Raw genomic sequence first — 16,977 nt, 5'->3', positions numbered from 1 at the left:
AGTATCTAAGGCTACTTGGTAGAAATAAAAACAAGAGTTAGGAGAAGAAAAATGCCATTCGGTGGCTATTTTCAGTTGCCTCCTTGTAGCAGGTGTGAAACATAGCCATCATGGCATTCCTCTTGCTTACACCTTGATATGAAGAAGCATTGTGCTGATGTTTATTTTAGAGGTTATCTATACAATTGATGTCTATATTATTCTACTTCATAGAACTTTTGTAGCAGAATTCTGGTGTACTTGATTATGTTATTCGGTGCTTCTTAATCTCATCATATTTCGATATTTTAGTGTCTTTTCTTCAGTCCTACTTGCTTTGATATATTCTGTGATATAAGCTCTCGTGTGCTAATTGTGAATTGTTCCAATCTGATTATGTTATTCGGTGCTTCTAATCTCATCATATTTCAATATATTAGTGTCTTTTCGTCAGTCCTACTTGCTTTATAGATTATGTGATATAACTCTTGTGTTAATTGTGAATTGATTCCAAGTTTATATGTTTGAAATGTCCTATTTCTAGAAGTGTGGCTTAAAAGTAATTAAAAGTGGTAATTTAGATTCCTAACACCTTGAATAGGTAGTAGTGATGAAAGACTAGAGAAATGTTAGAGTGATAGTGGATGATATAGGAATTAATTGGTTCCTCTATATAACAGATAAAATATATAATGATGTGAAATGTATTGAAAAGATTAAGTCTAGATTTTACCAGACAACTTGTGTGTGTGTGTGTGTGATAGTTAACATATTGAATGTTGAAAATGTCCGATCAGATAGTTTTTATGGTTACAGCTTTAACTGGATTACTGTCTTTAGCTTTCCTGTGTTTTATTGGATGTATTATAATCTTTGGAATGTGGATACTTAAAAAAGTAAATATTTTTTCTTTGATTTGTCTTCATTATCATATATTTAAGTCTGTATAACCTTTTTTTTTTATCAAGGATGTAACCTTCGCGAGATCCACAACTGCCCTATGAAATTCTCTCTAGGGGCACCGCAAGGCCAATATATGACCTAGTGCTCATCTGCTTGTCCTGTTTCGTTAGAGTTGTGTGACATCACTTGATAACAGCTTGTTTACCAGGCGCTCAGGTATATATTGTGTTATTGTGTGGCCGGTTAACCTCTAGGTTGAAAGGTTTAAGATGATATCACAGTCTTCATACAGCTGAACTGTTTTCTTCTTAAAAATTTGTCGTTGATTCATTTGAAAAATTTTGGGTTAAGGAAGCCCACAATATGTAACATATTTGTTGATTGGTTGAACTCAATAATGAGGGACATGTATGCTAATTTGAGGTATTTTCAAATCAAGAAATTCCTTACTCGTAGCATCAAGGGTAAGGGTTGTGACTGACTCTCATACCTTTAAAGATCTTCAGATCACAGGAGAATGCTCTAAATTGAGGTGTTTCTAGACTACTATTCACACAAAAAAACTACACACAAAGATAGATTAAGATCTTATTGAAGTAATTGGATACAAAATTGTTAGTTAGTTCCAGCTTTGAAATGGTGATTAGTTCAAAGAATTGTTTGTAACTGAAGATACAACTATTTTTTTTTCTTTGAAAGAATGAAAGTTCATTGGCAGATCTGAGTGTTTTAAGTTACATAATGTATCCGTCTGTTTTGTTGTTTCTATGAACTGTTAAAGTACAGCATACGAGCAGTCTTGGTCGGAGATTTTTGTTGCCGTCTTGAGTAAAATCTCGCATGTGCCTGTGCTTCCATGACAAGATTATCGCCAACAGTATTTATAATATCAAACAAGATTGATAATTGTCTCCGATAGTTTTATCTTCTGCAAGACAGACCGTCATCATCCAATCAGATTCCTTTTCCTTTCTAGTGCATGCTCCGCACAGGATTATCGACATGGTAGAAAACGACTGACAGGAGATTTTTGCCTGTGCAAAAGTTTCCGACCAAGACCGTTCGTATGCCTACATCTTAAAGGTTTAAAAAATTCGTATTCATTGCTAATACTATAGTTTTCACGATACAGTTTATATCACGATATTAGTTGATAAATTACAATATATATTGTATTAATAGGGCTGTGATACATTGTGTAATTTAGCATTAAGCATTAAGTACATGAAATGGTTAAAGAGACAAATTTCCAGTTTATTTCAATAATATTTATACTGCTAAATTCAAGTCCCTGGTTCCCAACCTGGGGTGTTTTCACCCCTGGGGGTATTGGACTAGGATCTGGGGAATGTGGCCAACTGGTGTAGGAGAAGAATTTATTTGGAATTGAGAGAGCACCTCACATCAACACATGCTGGAAATGTGGATGAAACAAATTTTTGGGCCACGTGATTGCTCTAGGGGTGTGAAGGCTGAAAAAGGTTGGGAACCAACTTATACATATTATTGAGATAAACTTAAAGTTTCTTTCTTTAACCAATTTATGTACTTAAAGATTATTTTTTCTTGACAACTTGAAACATTCTATTAATCACAATAAGGAGAAAATTGCAGTGGGCATAAACAAATCTCAATACATTAATCAAAGTAAACAAGTGAAAAAAACATGGCATCTCTTATTCATATGCAGCGAAAATCAATAAGATAAACATGCAAATGCATTATCCTTGATCTTCTGAAATGAAAATGATGATAAAACTGACAACATGATAGTACTGTGTGTATGATACATATATCATAACATGTTGTATTTACTGAGTTTTCCCAGAAAGACTGAGCTCTTGCATGTATTGTATATCATACTGACAACATGATAGTATAGTGTGTATGATACATATATCATAACATGTTGTATTTACTGAGTTTTCCCAGAAAGGCTGAGCTCTTGTATGTATTGTATATCATACTGACAACATGATAGTACAGTGTGTATGATACATATATCATAACATGTTGTATTTACTGAGTTTTCCCAGAAAGACTGAGCTCTTGCATGTATTGTATATCATACTGACAACATGATAGTACAGTATGTATGATACACATATCATAACATGTTGTATTTACTGAGTTTTCCCAGAAAGACTGATCTCTTGTATGTATTGTTTATCATACTGACAACATGATAGTACAGTATGTATGATACATATATCATAACATGTTGTATTTACTGAGTTTTCCCAGAAAGACTGAGCACTTGTATGTATTGTATATCAATGACAACATGATAGTACAGTATGTATGATACACATATCATAACATGTTGTATTTACTGAGTTTTCCCAGAAAGACTGAGCTCTTGTATGTATTGTATATCAATGACAACATGATAGTACTGTGTGTATGATACACATATCATAACATGTTGTATTTACTGAGTTTTCCTGTAAGACAAAGTGGTTGTATGTATTATGTATCATACTGACAACATGATAGTACAGTGTGTATGATACACATATCATAACATGTTGTATTTACTGAGTTTTCCTGTAAGACAAAGTGGTTGTATGTATTATGTATCATACTGACAACATGATAGTACAGTGTGTATGATACACATATCATAACATGTTGTATTCATTGATGTATCATGCCAATACCACTAATTGTTAACGAATTAAATTTGTTTTATAACACACTGAAATACTTTGATGAATTAAACTTTAGATAAGACAATAAATTGAAATTGTGCTTTTTTTGATTTTTCTAATTGATAAGACAAAATGATATATTATTTACTCAACAAGAAACAGTTCTGTGATCTATTAGGCGTATTTTACTATTCACTCTTCCCTATCAATCTTATAGTTATCTTCTTTACATTGGAAACGTTTCAAACTTATGTTAAAGTTAAACTATAATCCAGTAGAGAAAAGAGAAGTAAAATGTTGAAGTGTAACCAGTGTAAAATATCTTACAAATGTTGTCTATCAATCATCTCTACAGATTGAGTACTTATATAACCACCGTCCATTGCTACAATTTCTTATATACATTAGCAGGGGTTTAAAGAGATTGTAAAGAGGTTTTCTAAAAATTTTATGTGTATCGGGCACACCCAAAACATCAATTTGCACCATTCCAATTTTCAATCTGATGTCTGTGGTTCCTAATTCCACTAAAACTAAGTGTTTGATGACGTCACTAATCGCGAAGGGCCTTATGTGATAAAGCAAATTTCACGATAAGTGAGGTCATCAAACATTGTGGAATTACAGGAACCACAGACATCTGCTCTAAAATTGGAATTGTGTAAATTGATGCTTTCAGTGTGCCTGATACACATACAATTTTTTGAAAACCTCTTTACAATCACTTTTAACTTAGTTTAATTCAAAATAGCAGTGTACACCAATTTACATAGTTGCCATTATAATTACATTGTAATCTTGTTATACTATTGTTTTTGTAAATTTGTAAGCAAATAATGTTCATAAAACAAGGATTACATCTTCTATTGACTTTAATCATTTAACATTTAAACCAAACTTGGCCAATATTAACCAAAACCCATATAATGTTGAACACTGGGATGAAGAATTTAGTCTAGTCCTAGTTCTTTTATATAATTTTGGTTTCCTGAAATACTCAATGTCAATGATGTTACATGAATTAAAAGTTTTGAGTACTAAATATGTTATGTAAGGCAATGAACCATACTCCAGAATGCATTACAACTAATTGTTTGTATTCATTATGCCAACAATTTGTGGCAGAATTTCATCAGCTCATAAGTGTGCAGTAACCAAAAGAATAAACACAAAACCAAACACTTAGATCAGCATTTTATTAGATTCTATTTTATGAAATCTCAATTTGTTGAAATATATGTAAAACAGATATTGAAATTAATACTCTAAATTCCAAACAAATTGTCCTTACCATGAATTAATATCTGGGGTTTATTTTGAAAAAAGCAAAATTTACTTCTTGTCTAAAAAGAATGAACTTTTTAAAGGGACAGATCCACAATTCTTTTGACCAATCATACTAAGCCAATTAGTAATAGTGTTCACAGCTCACAGTTGAAATTTGAGCTTTCAATTATCCATGGTTAAAAGTTTGAGACACTGCCATATATAGAAAGATTTGAAAAAAAAAAGAAATTCCAACTTTGAGATATTTTTGAAGGGATTATGCGATTTTTGTACATTTCTTGTACTTCTGAAACAATTTACATATATTCAAGACTCAAACCCCTCAAAATTGCGCAACTGTCTCTGTCTACGAAAGACTGTGAATGAAAATATCAATGAAATTATTTGAAAAGGTTGATGAAGGTCATTGTAAAACCAACAACTTTAAGTATGTTTTCTGCATTTGGCTATGTCCTGAAGATTTATATCCAGAACAGGTGCAAATAATTACTAACTGCAGTCATTTTCCCTGTAATCATAGTAATCATAATTAAATGATATTTTTAAACATTGCCAAAATGAGTTGTTGTTTATCAGTGGATTTACCTGGTTTTGTAACTATACACCAGAATCCTTTTTCAATAATTACATATTTAATGGATATATAATGTTATAGATATTCTATTCTTTAGTCATAGCACCTGGTAATTTCAACTGATGAATATGTATATACTTATTGACCAAGTTTGATATTAAAAATTAGTATTCCTTTAAAGCATAATCAAATTACACAAACTGCAGCAGGAATTATTCTCTTATAGAAGGAAATACATTAACTAAACTAAAAATAATTTGGAAGAAAAACTTTGCAAAGACACAGTAGATTTTCTGTTTACTACTGGTAGAACATTAAGTTAATGTAAAACAGCCTGACAGTAGATAAAATATCATACACTTCATACTAACTGTAGCCAATAATAGACTCTCTCTCTCGGACTGGTGTCCATGTGCTACTGGTACTTGTTTGTACATGTAGATACGGTAATTAAGACAGTCAGTTATTGGCACAAGTTACTTTACTCTCATCTTGATTTATCAAGGTAAGAGGAGTCCTATTATATGTTACCTTTGATCCAACAATTTGATATCACAATAACCTTTAAAATATTGCAAACTATAACCCCAATTAAACTATCTGAAATAATCTGTTCTCAGAACAACTCGGGAACAGAGCGCTGAGGTCAGATGGTTAAGGAACAGTTTTCAGAACTGAACAGATAATTTTACACTGTGCAATCTGTTCCGTTAACTGTTCTTGTGTCTTGACACCTCAAACACCTCAAAACCACAGTTTCTTGTAGTAGAGAAAATGGCTTCCAAAGGAAGGGTTACTAAGACATCTATTATTACCTCTTTCATGAAGAGTTCCATTAAGATGTGCAGATCGTTTACACTACTACTAGTATGGAACTGTGTCTGAAACGCTCTTAGTTGTAGTAGTTGAAATGGTAAATATTACATGATTTTATCGCGTCCAGGCCTAGACCACACTTCATAGAATTCTAATATTAACAGTGCTTATGTATCTGTCCTAATATTGAAAACTATTTAAACCTTCAAATATTGAAAATTATTACATTTATAGTTCTAAATATTTCTAATAATAAACCATCCAAAATCACAAAATATATATAAAATCAAAACAATTTTACCATACAATTATTAAGACACCCTTGAACCTTAGGTTAGAGAGGTGCCAGAAGTTCCAGACCAGACTAAAATGTTATTTCAGTAACATGCCTGAATACCATATGATGGTAACAGCTGTAAAATCACCTTCACTAAACAGAAAACCACACAATAGGTTTCTTTACAGTGGTAGTAACCACACCACACCACACCAAATCTAACTCACTTGATAAACTAGAGGATAACCATCCACTGACTCATCTTCACTTTCAGCTTATACCTTGACTCCAATAGCCACCTTTCTTGTATAAGGAATGCAGCAATTTGATTGGATTGTATGCAAGTGAATACAGCCAATCAGAGACCTCAAGACTGTAAATATTATGACTCAAGTGTTCATAAATAGACTTTAAGTGTACGCCTCTGATTGGCTGTATTTGCTGTCATACCAATCAAATCGCTGCAATTACAGACTTCCATGATAAACAAGGGCAGCTATTGGAGTCGAAGGTTCTTATAGCTTGACATTGTGAAGATGCTACTGACTTAACTTGAGATGCTTTAGGTCTATTTCAGGGAAGGGGTTTTAAATTGGCAATGTTTCAAAAACAATTTTTATTGACTACTTTGAAACCATTATTATAATTTATAATTAGATTAACTTTGATTCTATAGTTTATTTGAAAAATCTTGAAAATAGGAATTTGACCTGTATAGTTCCTGAAAAGTAATTTACAAGCCTTTTATCTTGATTCTGAGTTCTTGGATTCCAGGTTTTCTTTTCTTATCAAATTGTGTTCCAGTGCTGAAATCCAGAGTCCCTACTTGTGACCTAGGCCAGTGCTTTTATAAGAGAATATCTTTTATAAAACCTTATACAAGATGTCCCTGTATTTTACAAAAAAGATGTGAGAATTTTGCAATTCAAGTAACAAATTGATTTTTTTTCTTTTTAGATATTTGATGAAGAAATGAAAAAGGTTTACCTTCATGTTGAGGGAGTGAAAACCAGTCAAGAAGAATTGTTACGACTTAAAGCCACACAAGAACCAGATATAAAACCACAACAAACCAGTTTAATCCAGTCTTCCCGTACCCTAGATAGCAATAGTGTAAATACTTCCTATCAAACCACATCATTGTCTTCCAACATCACAGATTCATCACAATTCCTTAACCAACTCAGTCAAGTACAACTACAGCAAGAACAGATGAAGAAAAAACTTTCGGAAATCTCAGAAGGTAGCAGCAATACTAGTCTAACCCAAGTTGAGCAATATTTAAAGGTAATTTTGTTTTTCTTATTTTTTATATGTCATCAGTCGCCATTTGTATTGATATATGAAACTATGTGACAAACTCTCACCAGGACAATACTCATATAATCAGTGCCCCCACCCCCTCTACATAACCATGTGATTCTGTATCTGTTTGGCAATCCAACATCTTCTGTATATACAACTGATCTTGTATCTGTTGGATACTATCACCAGGACAATACTCATCTTCCTCTGAATATCCCAGTGATCTGTTGGACACTATGAGCAGGAGTATTGATTCTTTCTGAAGCTTTTCTTAAGAGTAACCTCTTTTCTCGGTCAACTTGTGTCGTGTGCGTCTACAGAACATGTGCATTTGGACTTCCCAAAATGTGTGTCAAGATGCACCATATATTAGATTCAATTTTTCAAAAAAAAATCTGGGGAGAACCTTCTTAGATGCTTCATGGGAAGATTGGACCCATGCGCTTCCGCAGAGCTGCCACTGTTTGAATCTTCGACAGTTGTTGTTTCATTAAGTCATTCTACCCTCTATTTGTACCCCTAGCCGATTCTTGAGACTTCACTGTTTACAAGAACAACTACTTCACTTATTATGGATATATAGAAAATAGTTGAGATCATATTTGACAAACTGTGTCCAAATTTTACTTTGTAGATCACAAATGGCCAAATAAACCAAGAATCAAGCAAAATAAAAGAATTAGAAGCAATGAAATCAGAAGCAATGAAAATGGCCACTCCTGAAGAAAGGACACAAATTTTACATTTGGTGCCATTAGTTAATCGTGAACAGTCACAAATATTGAGTACTTACCAGAAACTTAATGGGTAAGTACAATTTCAGATGTATAAATATTTAAATTTTTTAGAAGGTATGTATATTTGTTGCTGGGGTCTATCCTCTCTTGACCATGTATAGTTTATTTTCTCACATGCAGATATATTGATGTTCACCATCCATTTGACCAATCGTACCTAAGTCTCTGAAACGGAATTGTCTAGCTGTAATCAGTAATAGTGTTCACAAACATAAAAAATTTGGGGTTAGCTTTAAATCCATAACTATCCTTGTTTGAAAGTTACATTTGTGACATTAGAGAGTTTGCTTCTTAAGTGACATTGTCATTTAGAAGTGCATTAAGTATAGCAATAGAAAAGGAAATTTCTAGCTTGATGTATATTTGAAGGGATTGTGCGATTTTTGAAGTTCTAGTACTTCTGAAGACTTATATTTATATTAAGGGCCCCAATCATACCAATAAAAATGCTGATGTTGCCCTTTTAAAAAAAGATGTCAATTAATATTATATGAACTCCTAAATCTTGGTGCATTGAACAAAATGTCGAATTTTTGTGTTTAGTTCTTGAATTGACAAACAGTTTAAAACTTGATATGATTTTTTAAAATTTTGAGCATCACTTTGCTTGGATGAAGTATGATATTGATCTTCGAAAAAAAAAAAGTAATAATGTCAAAAACAAATTTATACTCATTTTATCGTAAAATTTTAAATGCTCAGAAGCATAAATCATTAATTGATTAATTAATCTAAATTATTTCATTATTTTTAATTGATAATGACATTTCTATAGACAGCTTGTATTGTGTATAGTGGAAACTGTCATGACTTTATAGTTAGGTCTGAGGAAATATTGATTTTTCCATGGTTTGCTGCAGGACTACTATTATGAACAGTTCCGCAGAAAATCAATATAGAGGAATATCATCTGCTATTCTATTTGAAAATTCTTGATTGTCTTTTTCATTTGTGAACTGTTTCTATTTTCAACTCATCTATTTGAAATACTGTGAAATATGGCTAGAGATAATTTGATGGTTTGTGGATATTATTTAGTTATTTGATGTGTTTTGTTCAGAAGTCTACTTTATGGTCAATGCAACCTAATGTGTTAAGTGGAAAATAGTGTTATCTCCTCAGGTTCACAGGAAACTCGAGTTTTTAATTCCTGTTCGCAATAATCACTGATCTTTAAAGAAATATTGATCTTTTACGCTTAAGAATTTATTTATTAAATGCATTCTGTAGAATGTGACATATCTTTCTGCTGATTTTATAAAATCGATATTTTATATTATTTGAATTTTAAGTCAGCATAAAAAATTGATTTCAGTCATTTCAAAATAGATTCTTTCTGTTGATAGAGAAGAAAACATCACCACCAATGTTTAAATTCCTACATTGTCATTGTATCAATTACCGTATTGTAATCAAAGTATGCCTAAAGTAGGCTCTATAATAATATGCAAATAAGATATTTATTTGGTTTGGTTATTATTTATTTGCTTACACCTTTTCAGCTTGTTAGTGTGATATCAAATTTTGATGAATATATATACCGTACTGTATGTATTTTGATGATACATCACACTTGTTCATAATACATTATTTTTGAATTAGCTCTTTAGTTTTAGAACAGTGCTTCTCATCAGGGAAGCAATTGGAAGACCATGGGGGAGGAGTTATTGCCAGGGGAGGAAATGGGGAGGAATAGTAGGACCGTGAAGGAAATGGGAGACAAGATGATCTATGACTGAAAATGACATCATTCATCCCACTGACAAAAAATCCAAGGGTCACATTGAACTATCTCAATATGTGGAGTATGATTTTATATCCATTCATGGTTAATTGTTAAATATATTTTTAACAAAAAATCTTTTTCAAAAAGTCTGATTTATTTTTGGGAGGAAAAGATTTGGAAAAACTCTTTCAGGAAGGAATGATCTCACTGAGGTTGAGAAGCATTGCTTTAGAAGACAAGATTGATAGATGATTATATCAACTGACTTAGTTAGGTCTGGATTATTCCCAAGCAACAAACCTTTTTTGTTTCTTTCTTTACTTTCATTCATAGTATTTCAGATATGCTGTTGACCTGGTACATTTTCCCTTTTGTTGAACTCTACATCGCATTGGCCACCTTAATTAACAGATAGAATGACATGATATAGTTCAAAACCAAGAAAAGTTCATATTTAACGATTGTTTTCAGATATTGGCGTACAGTAATGGAAAAATGGGGTGTATTCCAGAATGATTCTATGTCATTATTAAACTGGTTAAACGACACAGAACAAAAATTATCTGAAAATCATAATGGCAACAGGGCAGAAAATTATTTAAAAGTAAGTTTCAGTTACTTATATGGAATAGTTTCAAACATCATTTTCAATATCTCATTTTCCCATCCAAATAAAACAGAAATCATATAAGTAAACTTGATCAAATCACAAAAATTCAAAGTCAGACACAAAGTCAAGATATTATGAAATTGGTCTTAAACCATGAATACAATTTTTGCCGCTATTCTTGTATCATGGAAGTTTGTAAATGCAGCAATTTGGTTGGATTGTATGCCAGAGAATACAGCCAATCAGAGTCCTCTACAGAAAGTCTGTAAAAAAGACGCCATAAAGTTTACAAGCTGTCTATTGAGTGCTATGATTGACTGTATTCACATGCATAAGATCCAATCAAATCCCTGCATTCTGTGATACATAAAGGTGGCTATTGCAGTCAAGCTATAAGACTAAGTTCGTAAAATCTTGACATTATGAAGATGGATTGAATCAATTGGTATGTTTCCTTTAGTAAAGGAAATAGAGGTCTGGTGGTAGAATTTAAGAGACAAGTTGAAATGTAAAGCTAATTGAATTGTTCAATGTTTATATATAGCCAATAGAAGAAGATATAAGTAATCAACAAGCCAAGATAGAGAGTATCAATGCAATAGGTAACGATATCATGAACCAGACGGTTACACTAGATACCAGTAACCAATTAATACAACACAAACTACAAGAAATTAACGAGAAATGGAAGAAGATTTGTACAGAAACCGTGAGTCAAAGGTAAATAATGTACTGACAGGTCTGGTACAGTCAAAATAATCATTCTAGTCAGACATCTGTTTTTCTCTATTCTCTTAAATAAAAAAATCTCAGTAAATTACTTGTCCATGGCTGACTACTTCTCATTCCATTAAAGGGGCAATGTGCACAATTTTCAGCATCTATTGGATAGGTTCTCTATCTGTTTGACCAATCGTTTAGTTATGTTTACAGCTCAAACAACCTTCAAATCCATGTGTTCCAAGAATTATCTGCGTATGAATGTTAAAAAGACGACTCTGCCATGTAGAAAAGACAGAAATTCCTAGTTTGAGATATTTTTAAGAATTTTTTTAATTTTCGTACATTTCTAGTACTTCTAAAGACTATTTACATATATTCAAGACTCAAATCAACTCCCCAAAATAGTGAAACTGTCCCTGTAAAACATCGTAGATTCCACATGAAATGATGTTTAAAATATGCAAGTTACTTCTATGTATACACTTGATAAACCTGAATTTGTTTTTCATTGATAATTAAAAACGGAGAGTACTAATTGTTAATTAATCAGTTTAGACTAGATTTGATAATGGGCATTAACAGCTTGATAGTTTTAATTCAAACCTACAGAATGAGTAGGAGATATATCTCTCTACAATTTGGCAGTTATTTTGCGAACTAAAAAAGTTTATGAAATATTTTTTGCTTTATGAAATTAACTGTATGATATCTTTAGTTAGAAATTTCAGATAATGTTCAGGACACATATCTCTCGATTTTGTTAAGTGTGTAGTTTTCATTAATTTGAGCACATAAATTGTCGAAACTACCTTCATTAAGAGACCGCTTTGGATTCATCCCTTGAGTGGTCTCTTAATGCAGGTTTTACTGTACAATCAGACTGTCCCTTTAATTTTCTGAAACAATTGCATCTTTATATGTTTTATTATCATTTGTAAGTATTGTATAATTTCAATCAGAAGTTATATATATAACTTTCTTTACATGTTGCCATCTTGTATATCAATTAGTAGTGGTTTATTTACATAATATGTAAAACTTATGTTTTCTACTTGTGACCTAGGCCAGTGATTCTTCAGAGGAATAATAGTGGAATATTTTAGAGTTTTAGTGAAACATGACTGGCTTCTTCCTAATCAGGACTTTTGATATATTTTTATTTGCCAGTCATGTCTGTCAACTGTATGGATTTAAGTGAAATAAAAGCCTAATTGTAGAGAAATATATCCACCCATTATAAAGCCAGACAATAAAACTTGGTCAAACTGCTTAATTAACAATCAATACTCTCCGTTTTTAATTAACCCTTTTAAGATAAATTCAGTTAGATCAAGTAGATACATAGATATAAATAGCATACATTAGGAATATTTTCACATGTAATTTACACGTAGAACTTTTGTATAATGAAAATCTTGCATATTGCTATTTGATATATCACTTGTAAGTGAAGAAATTGGTTTGATTTGTAAATGAATTTAACCAATGCAACTTGTCTATTGTGATGCTAATCTTATTGCATGAAGGTTAAGTTCCTGATAATTATTTGTCCATATTAAATTGCAATTATGAGATATTAATGCCTTAGTCATATCTTGTACTGGACAAAAATCAATATGTCCTTAATGCAGAATAAAATAATCTTTTAAAGAAAACAACAAATCGATCATAGATTGTAGAAAATAATTCTGTGAGATTTTTATGTGGACACCATATTTTATGAATATAACTTCAAGTTCTAAGTGTCTAGACAACCTATCCAGTTCAAGGCCTATCTCTTTTCATAAGATAAATAGACATATATTTAAAGGGATTGTAAAGAGGATTTATACATTTTTTATGTGTATTAAGGACACTGAATTCATCAATTTACACCATTTTAATTTTCAATTAGACATCTATGTATCCTGCAATTTCACTAAAATTAAGTGTTTTATGATGTCACTTATCGTGAAGTCCTCATGTGATCATATTTTGCGATTAGTGACATCATCAACCTCATAGTTTTAGTGGAACCACAGAGGTCTTAAAGGTGTAAATTGATGCATTTGGTGTCCCCGATACACATAAAAAATGTAGAAAACCTCTTAACAATCCCTTTAAGCAGAACCTGAACTGTGTTGTTATGATTCTGTTTTATGATTACTGAAGTAATTAGGAAGTAATGTATGAAGCATTATTCTAATATTCTTTTATCATTATTGTATATTGTTATATAATTGTTATTAAATTGTATATTGTCATTAAATATTAAATTGTATATTGTATATTAATATTTAATTGTATTGTATATTGTTATTTAATTGTATTGTATATTGTTATTTAATTGTATTGTATATTGTTATTTAGTTGTATATTATTATTGAATTGTATATTGTTTTAGATTAGAAGAAGATAGTGTGAAATCCAATGAATTTACAGAAGAAATGGATGAATTATTTTTTTGGATTGATGAAACAGAAAATGTTCTCAGTTCTACCCTCCGTCCAGAATCACAATATTTAGAAGATCTTTTAGAAAAAATAAAGGTCAGTGATTAGAATTTTTTAGATCATTGCCAAACATGAATTAGTATCATATTTCATGATGGAAATCTGGCTTAGGGTTTGCAATAAATTGAAGAAATATCAAAACGATTGACATCATAAAGGATTATAAGAACATACCAGAATTTGGACTGAGACTGAGTATAGCTTTTTATTAATTAGGCATGTGTAAGTCATTCTGCATGTATTGTTTAATACTAATGATGATAATTATCTTGACCATCATAAAAAGACCTGGAAGATATTTCTAAACCCAAAAAGTACCTGTAGTTACATACTATAATGGATGACATTGATAAACAGCAATTACAATGATTACTGTTTACATTTTAGGAACATGGAAAAAGCAGAAAAGTAGGAAATAAAACTCCATTCATTTTGTTTTCTCGTTTTACATTTAAGGATCGAGAAGAAGAGATCAAGTCTAAAGAAGAATCTATAGTAACTATTAATAAGAGTGCTAAGAAAATGTTAAAAGAAGAATGTTTAACTACACAAGATAAAGAGAATATTGGTAAAGATATTGAAAACCTTAATTCAAGATGGGGCAAGGTACAGATTTTTTTTTTAAATTTGTGAATTGTTTTCAGTATAATATAATATACATTTTATATTGCTACAAAACATGCATTTTATTGCCAGAAAGACATTAATTCCACCTAACTCTATCGACTTTTAAAATGAAAATCCGACTTTTGGTTTGTCTGCAATTCAATAAAAAAAAAGCATATTGATGTATCTGGGAAACTGGAAACTGAAGTCACTTAAAAGCAATTTGATTTAGTCATTTATAGATGAACTTGAAAATAACATTTTTATTTTGGAAAGTGATACAGGTAAATTGTAAAAGAATTCAGCTGATAAGAACATTATTTGGACACCTACCACCATTTAATTGTTGTCATTTCCTTTCATACATTCAAATTACACTGTAATTATTTAGACATGCCATGATAAATATTCAGCTGGATGTAAAGATCTATATATTAAATATATGTTATAGGTACGAAGTGAAATACCCAACTCTATTGGTGCTATACAAACATATTTAAAAAGATTGAAAGAATATAAGAGTCAAACTGATGATTTGAGAAAATGGATGAATGAAATATTAGAAAGATTACAAACTGATGATAAACAAAATATTAATAAATATAATTTACAGGTTAGTTAGTTAAAAAAGGAAAAAATATTATGAATAATGCTTTTGTTTATTTTTTGGGCCTTATTCTCAACAATTTGACTGAGATGATTTAAGTTTACCAGTCATTTTATTGGTCAATGACTGAAATTGATTATAAATTTAGTTTTGTTCAATTAGATTACTGTATATCATCAAATCTGGATTTTATCTTGTGTAGCCTGAGTAAGGTAGAGTCGTTGAATATGTGATATTGTCTCTCTCTATTACGGTGTCAGTTTTATGCACAATGTTCCTTTTTTGTTTGGACAGTATTATTTATAGTGACATGGATTTTTTTTCAAATTCACTTTAGGGTCAGAAGGATGCGCATTATCTTCACAATTATATGGTATACGAAAAGTAATTCAGTTTACAAACCATTAAGATCATCTTTTGTTAGGTTTTTGCAAAGGCTTATTAAGCTTATTAAACTATGTGGATTTGTTTGTAGAATATTGATGAAACATTAGCAGCTGGTCAAGTTAATGTGAACAGTGTAAAAGAAGCATATCAACAATATGTATCTGAATGTCAACACCAGAAAATAGAAATACCACAAACTATAGTTACTCAATATGAAGCTCTTCTTAAAGACTGGGCTAAAATTACTCATCTTAGATCTAAAATAAAACCTGTAGAGGAGAAGATTATAGAAAAAACCACCTCAGGTAAATATTTATTAATTTTTAAGGGTTTCAGGTCCACTGAAACTGAGCCTTAAATGACATAGCTAAGGTTCTTAGACATTATTAGCAGTTTTTGCCATGGTAACGTCTTATTTTGCATATAGTTAAATAGTTAAATATTTATATATTAACAGGACCTGCAAAAATTATATGGAAATGCATTGATTTTACAATATCCTGGGCCATAAAAAATAACAGTGTCCTTTTAGAGCAAAAGTAAATTCAATCCAGGTGTTCAACCAAGGGGGTATTTTGGAAATTTTTCTGGGGTAATGAGGCATTTTGTAGTCCAGCGTAGAATTTGCGAAAAATTAAAATTCAACTTGTTCTATTCAGTCAAGCTATATTTTCTGACATGAAAATGATTGCAGGGTGAACCTAAGATAGAATCACAGAATAGTAAGGATTTATGAGAGGGGGGATAATGCAATCGATCAAGGATCATGAAAGGGTTAAAAGAAAGAAAAAGGTTGAAAAAAAACTACCTGATGTTGACTATCTTCAGACAATAAAATGTGAAGAAAAGTGAAACATTGAACACATTTCATGTCTTTACAGAAACACAAAAGACCGTAAATAAACCCAAATCTACATCAGTTTGGTGTGAGATAGAAGAAAATATAGATGAACAGAGAGACTGGTTAACATTATTAGATAGAATGCATAAATCACAGAAAGTTACTGTTGGTGATGTCAGAGATATAGAACAAACCATTGTTAAACAGAAGGTATTCGATTTTCTTTCTTTTCAAACGGCCATTACACTTGGCTAGTTGGTTGGTAGATGACAAGTTGACCTTGCTGATATCATAACTAGGTAGTTGTTGATAGTCGTAGTAGATGGTAGTTGGATTGAGCCCATTACCCTCTGGAGGTTATGCTTATATGCCTATGCCTGTGTTTTCGTAGCATTG

General features: G+C 31.3%; 1 protein-coding gene across 1 annotated transcript in view; it reads left to right on the top strand.

The window, feature by feature from the left end:
* Positions 1–16,977, top strand: part of LOTGIDRAFT_169302 (hypothetical protein) — a gene marked incomplete at both ends in the record, with an annotated part of 75,134 nt that overhangs the window by 38,897 nt on the left and 19,260 nt on the right. Inside the window, 10 exons of the mRNA XM_009067620.1 lie at positions 7,445–7,774; positions 8,427–8,599; positions 8,641–8,643; positions 10,787–10,919; positions 11,470–11,645; positions 14,032–14,176; positions 14,597–14,746; positions 15,198–15,359; positions 15,829–16,045; positions 16,622–16,791. Coding sequence (XP_009065868.1) covers positions 7,445–7,774; positions 8,427–8,599; positions 8,641–8,643; positions 10,787–10,919; positions 11,470–11,645; positions 14,032–14,176; positions 14,597–14,746; positions 15,198–15,359; positions 15,829–16,045; positions 16,622–16,791 — 1,659 coding nt within the window. The remainder of the gene's footprint in view (positions 1–7,444; positions 7,775–8,426; positions 8,600–8,640; positions 8,644–10,786; positions 10,920–11,469; positions 11,646–14,031; positions 14,177–14,596; positions 14,747–15,197; positions 15,360–15,828; positions 16,046–16,621; positions 16,792–16,977) is intronic.

This window comes from Lottia gigantea (assembly GCF_000327385.1).
Source record: "Lottia gigantea unplaced genomic scaffold LOTGIsca_84, whole genome shotgun sequence".
In the NCBI taxonomy this organism is placed as follows: domain Eukaryota; kingdom Metazoa; phylum Mollusca; class Gastropoda; family Lottiidae; genus Lottia; species Lottia gigantea.
This window is presented reverse-complemented; position numbering and strand designations above follow the sequence as displayed.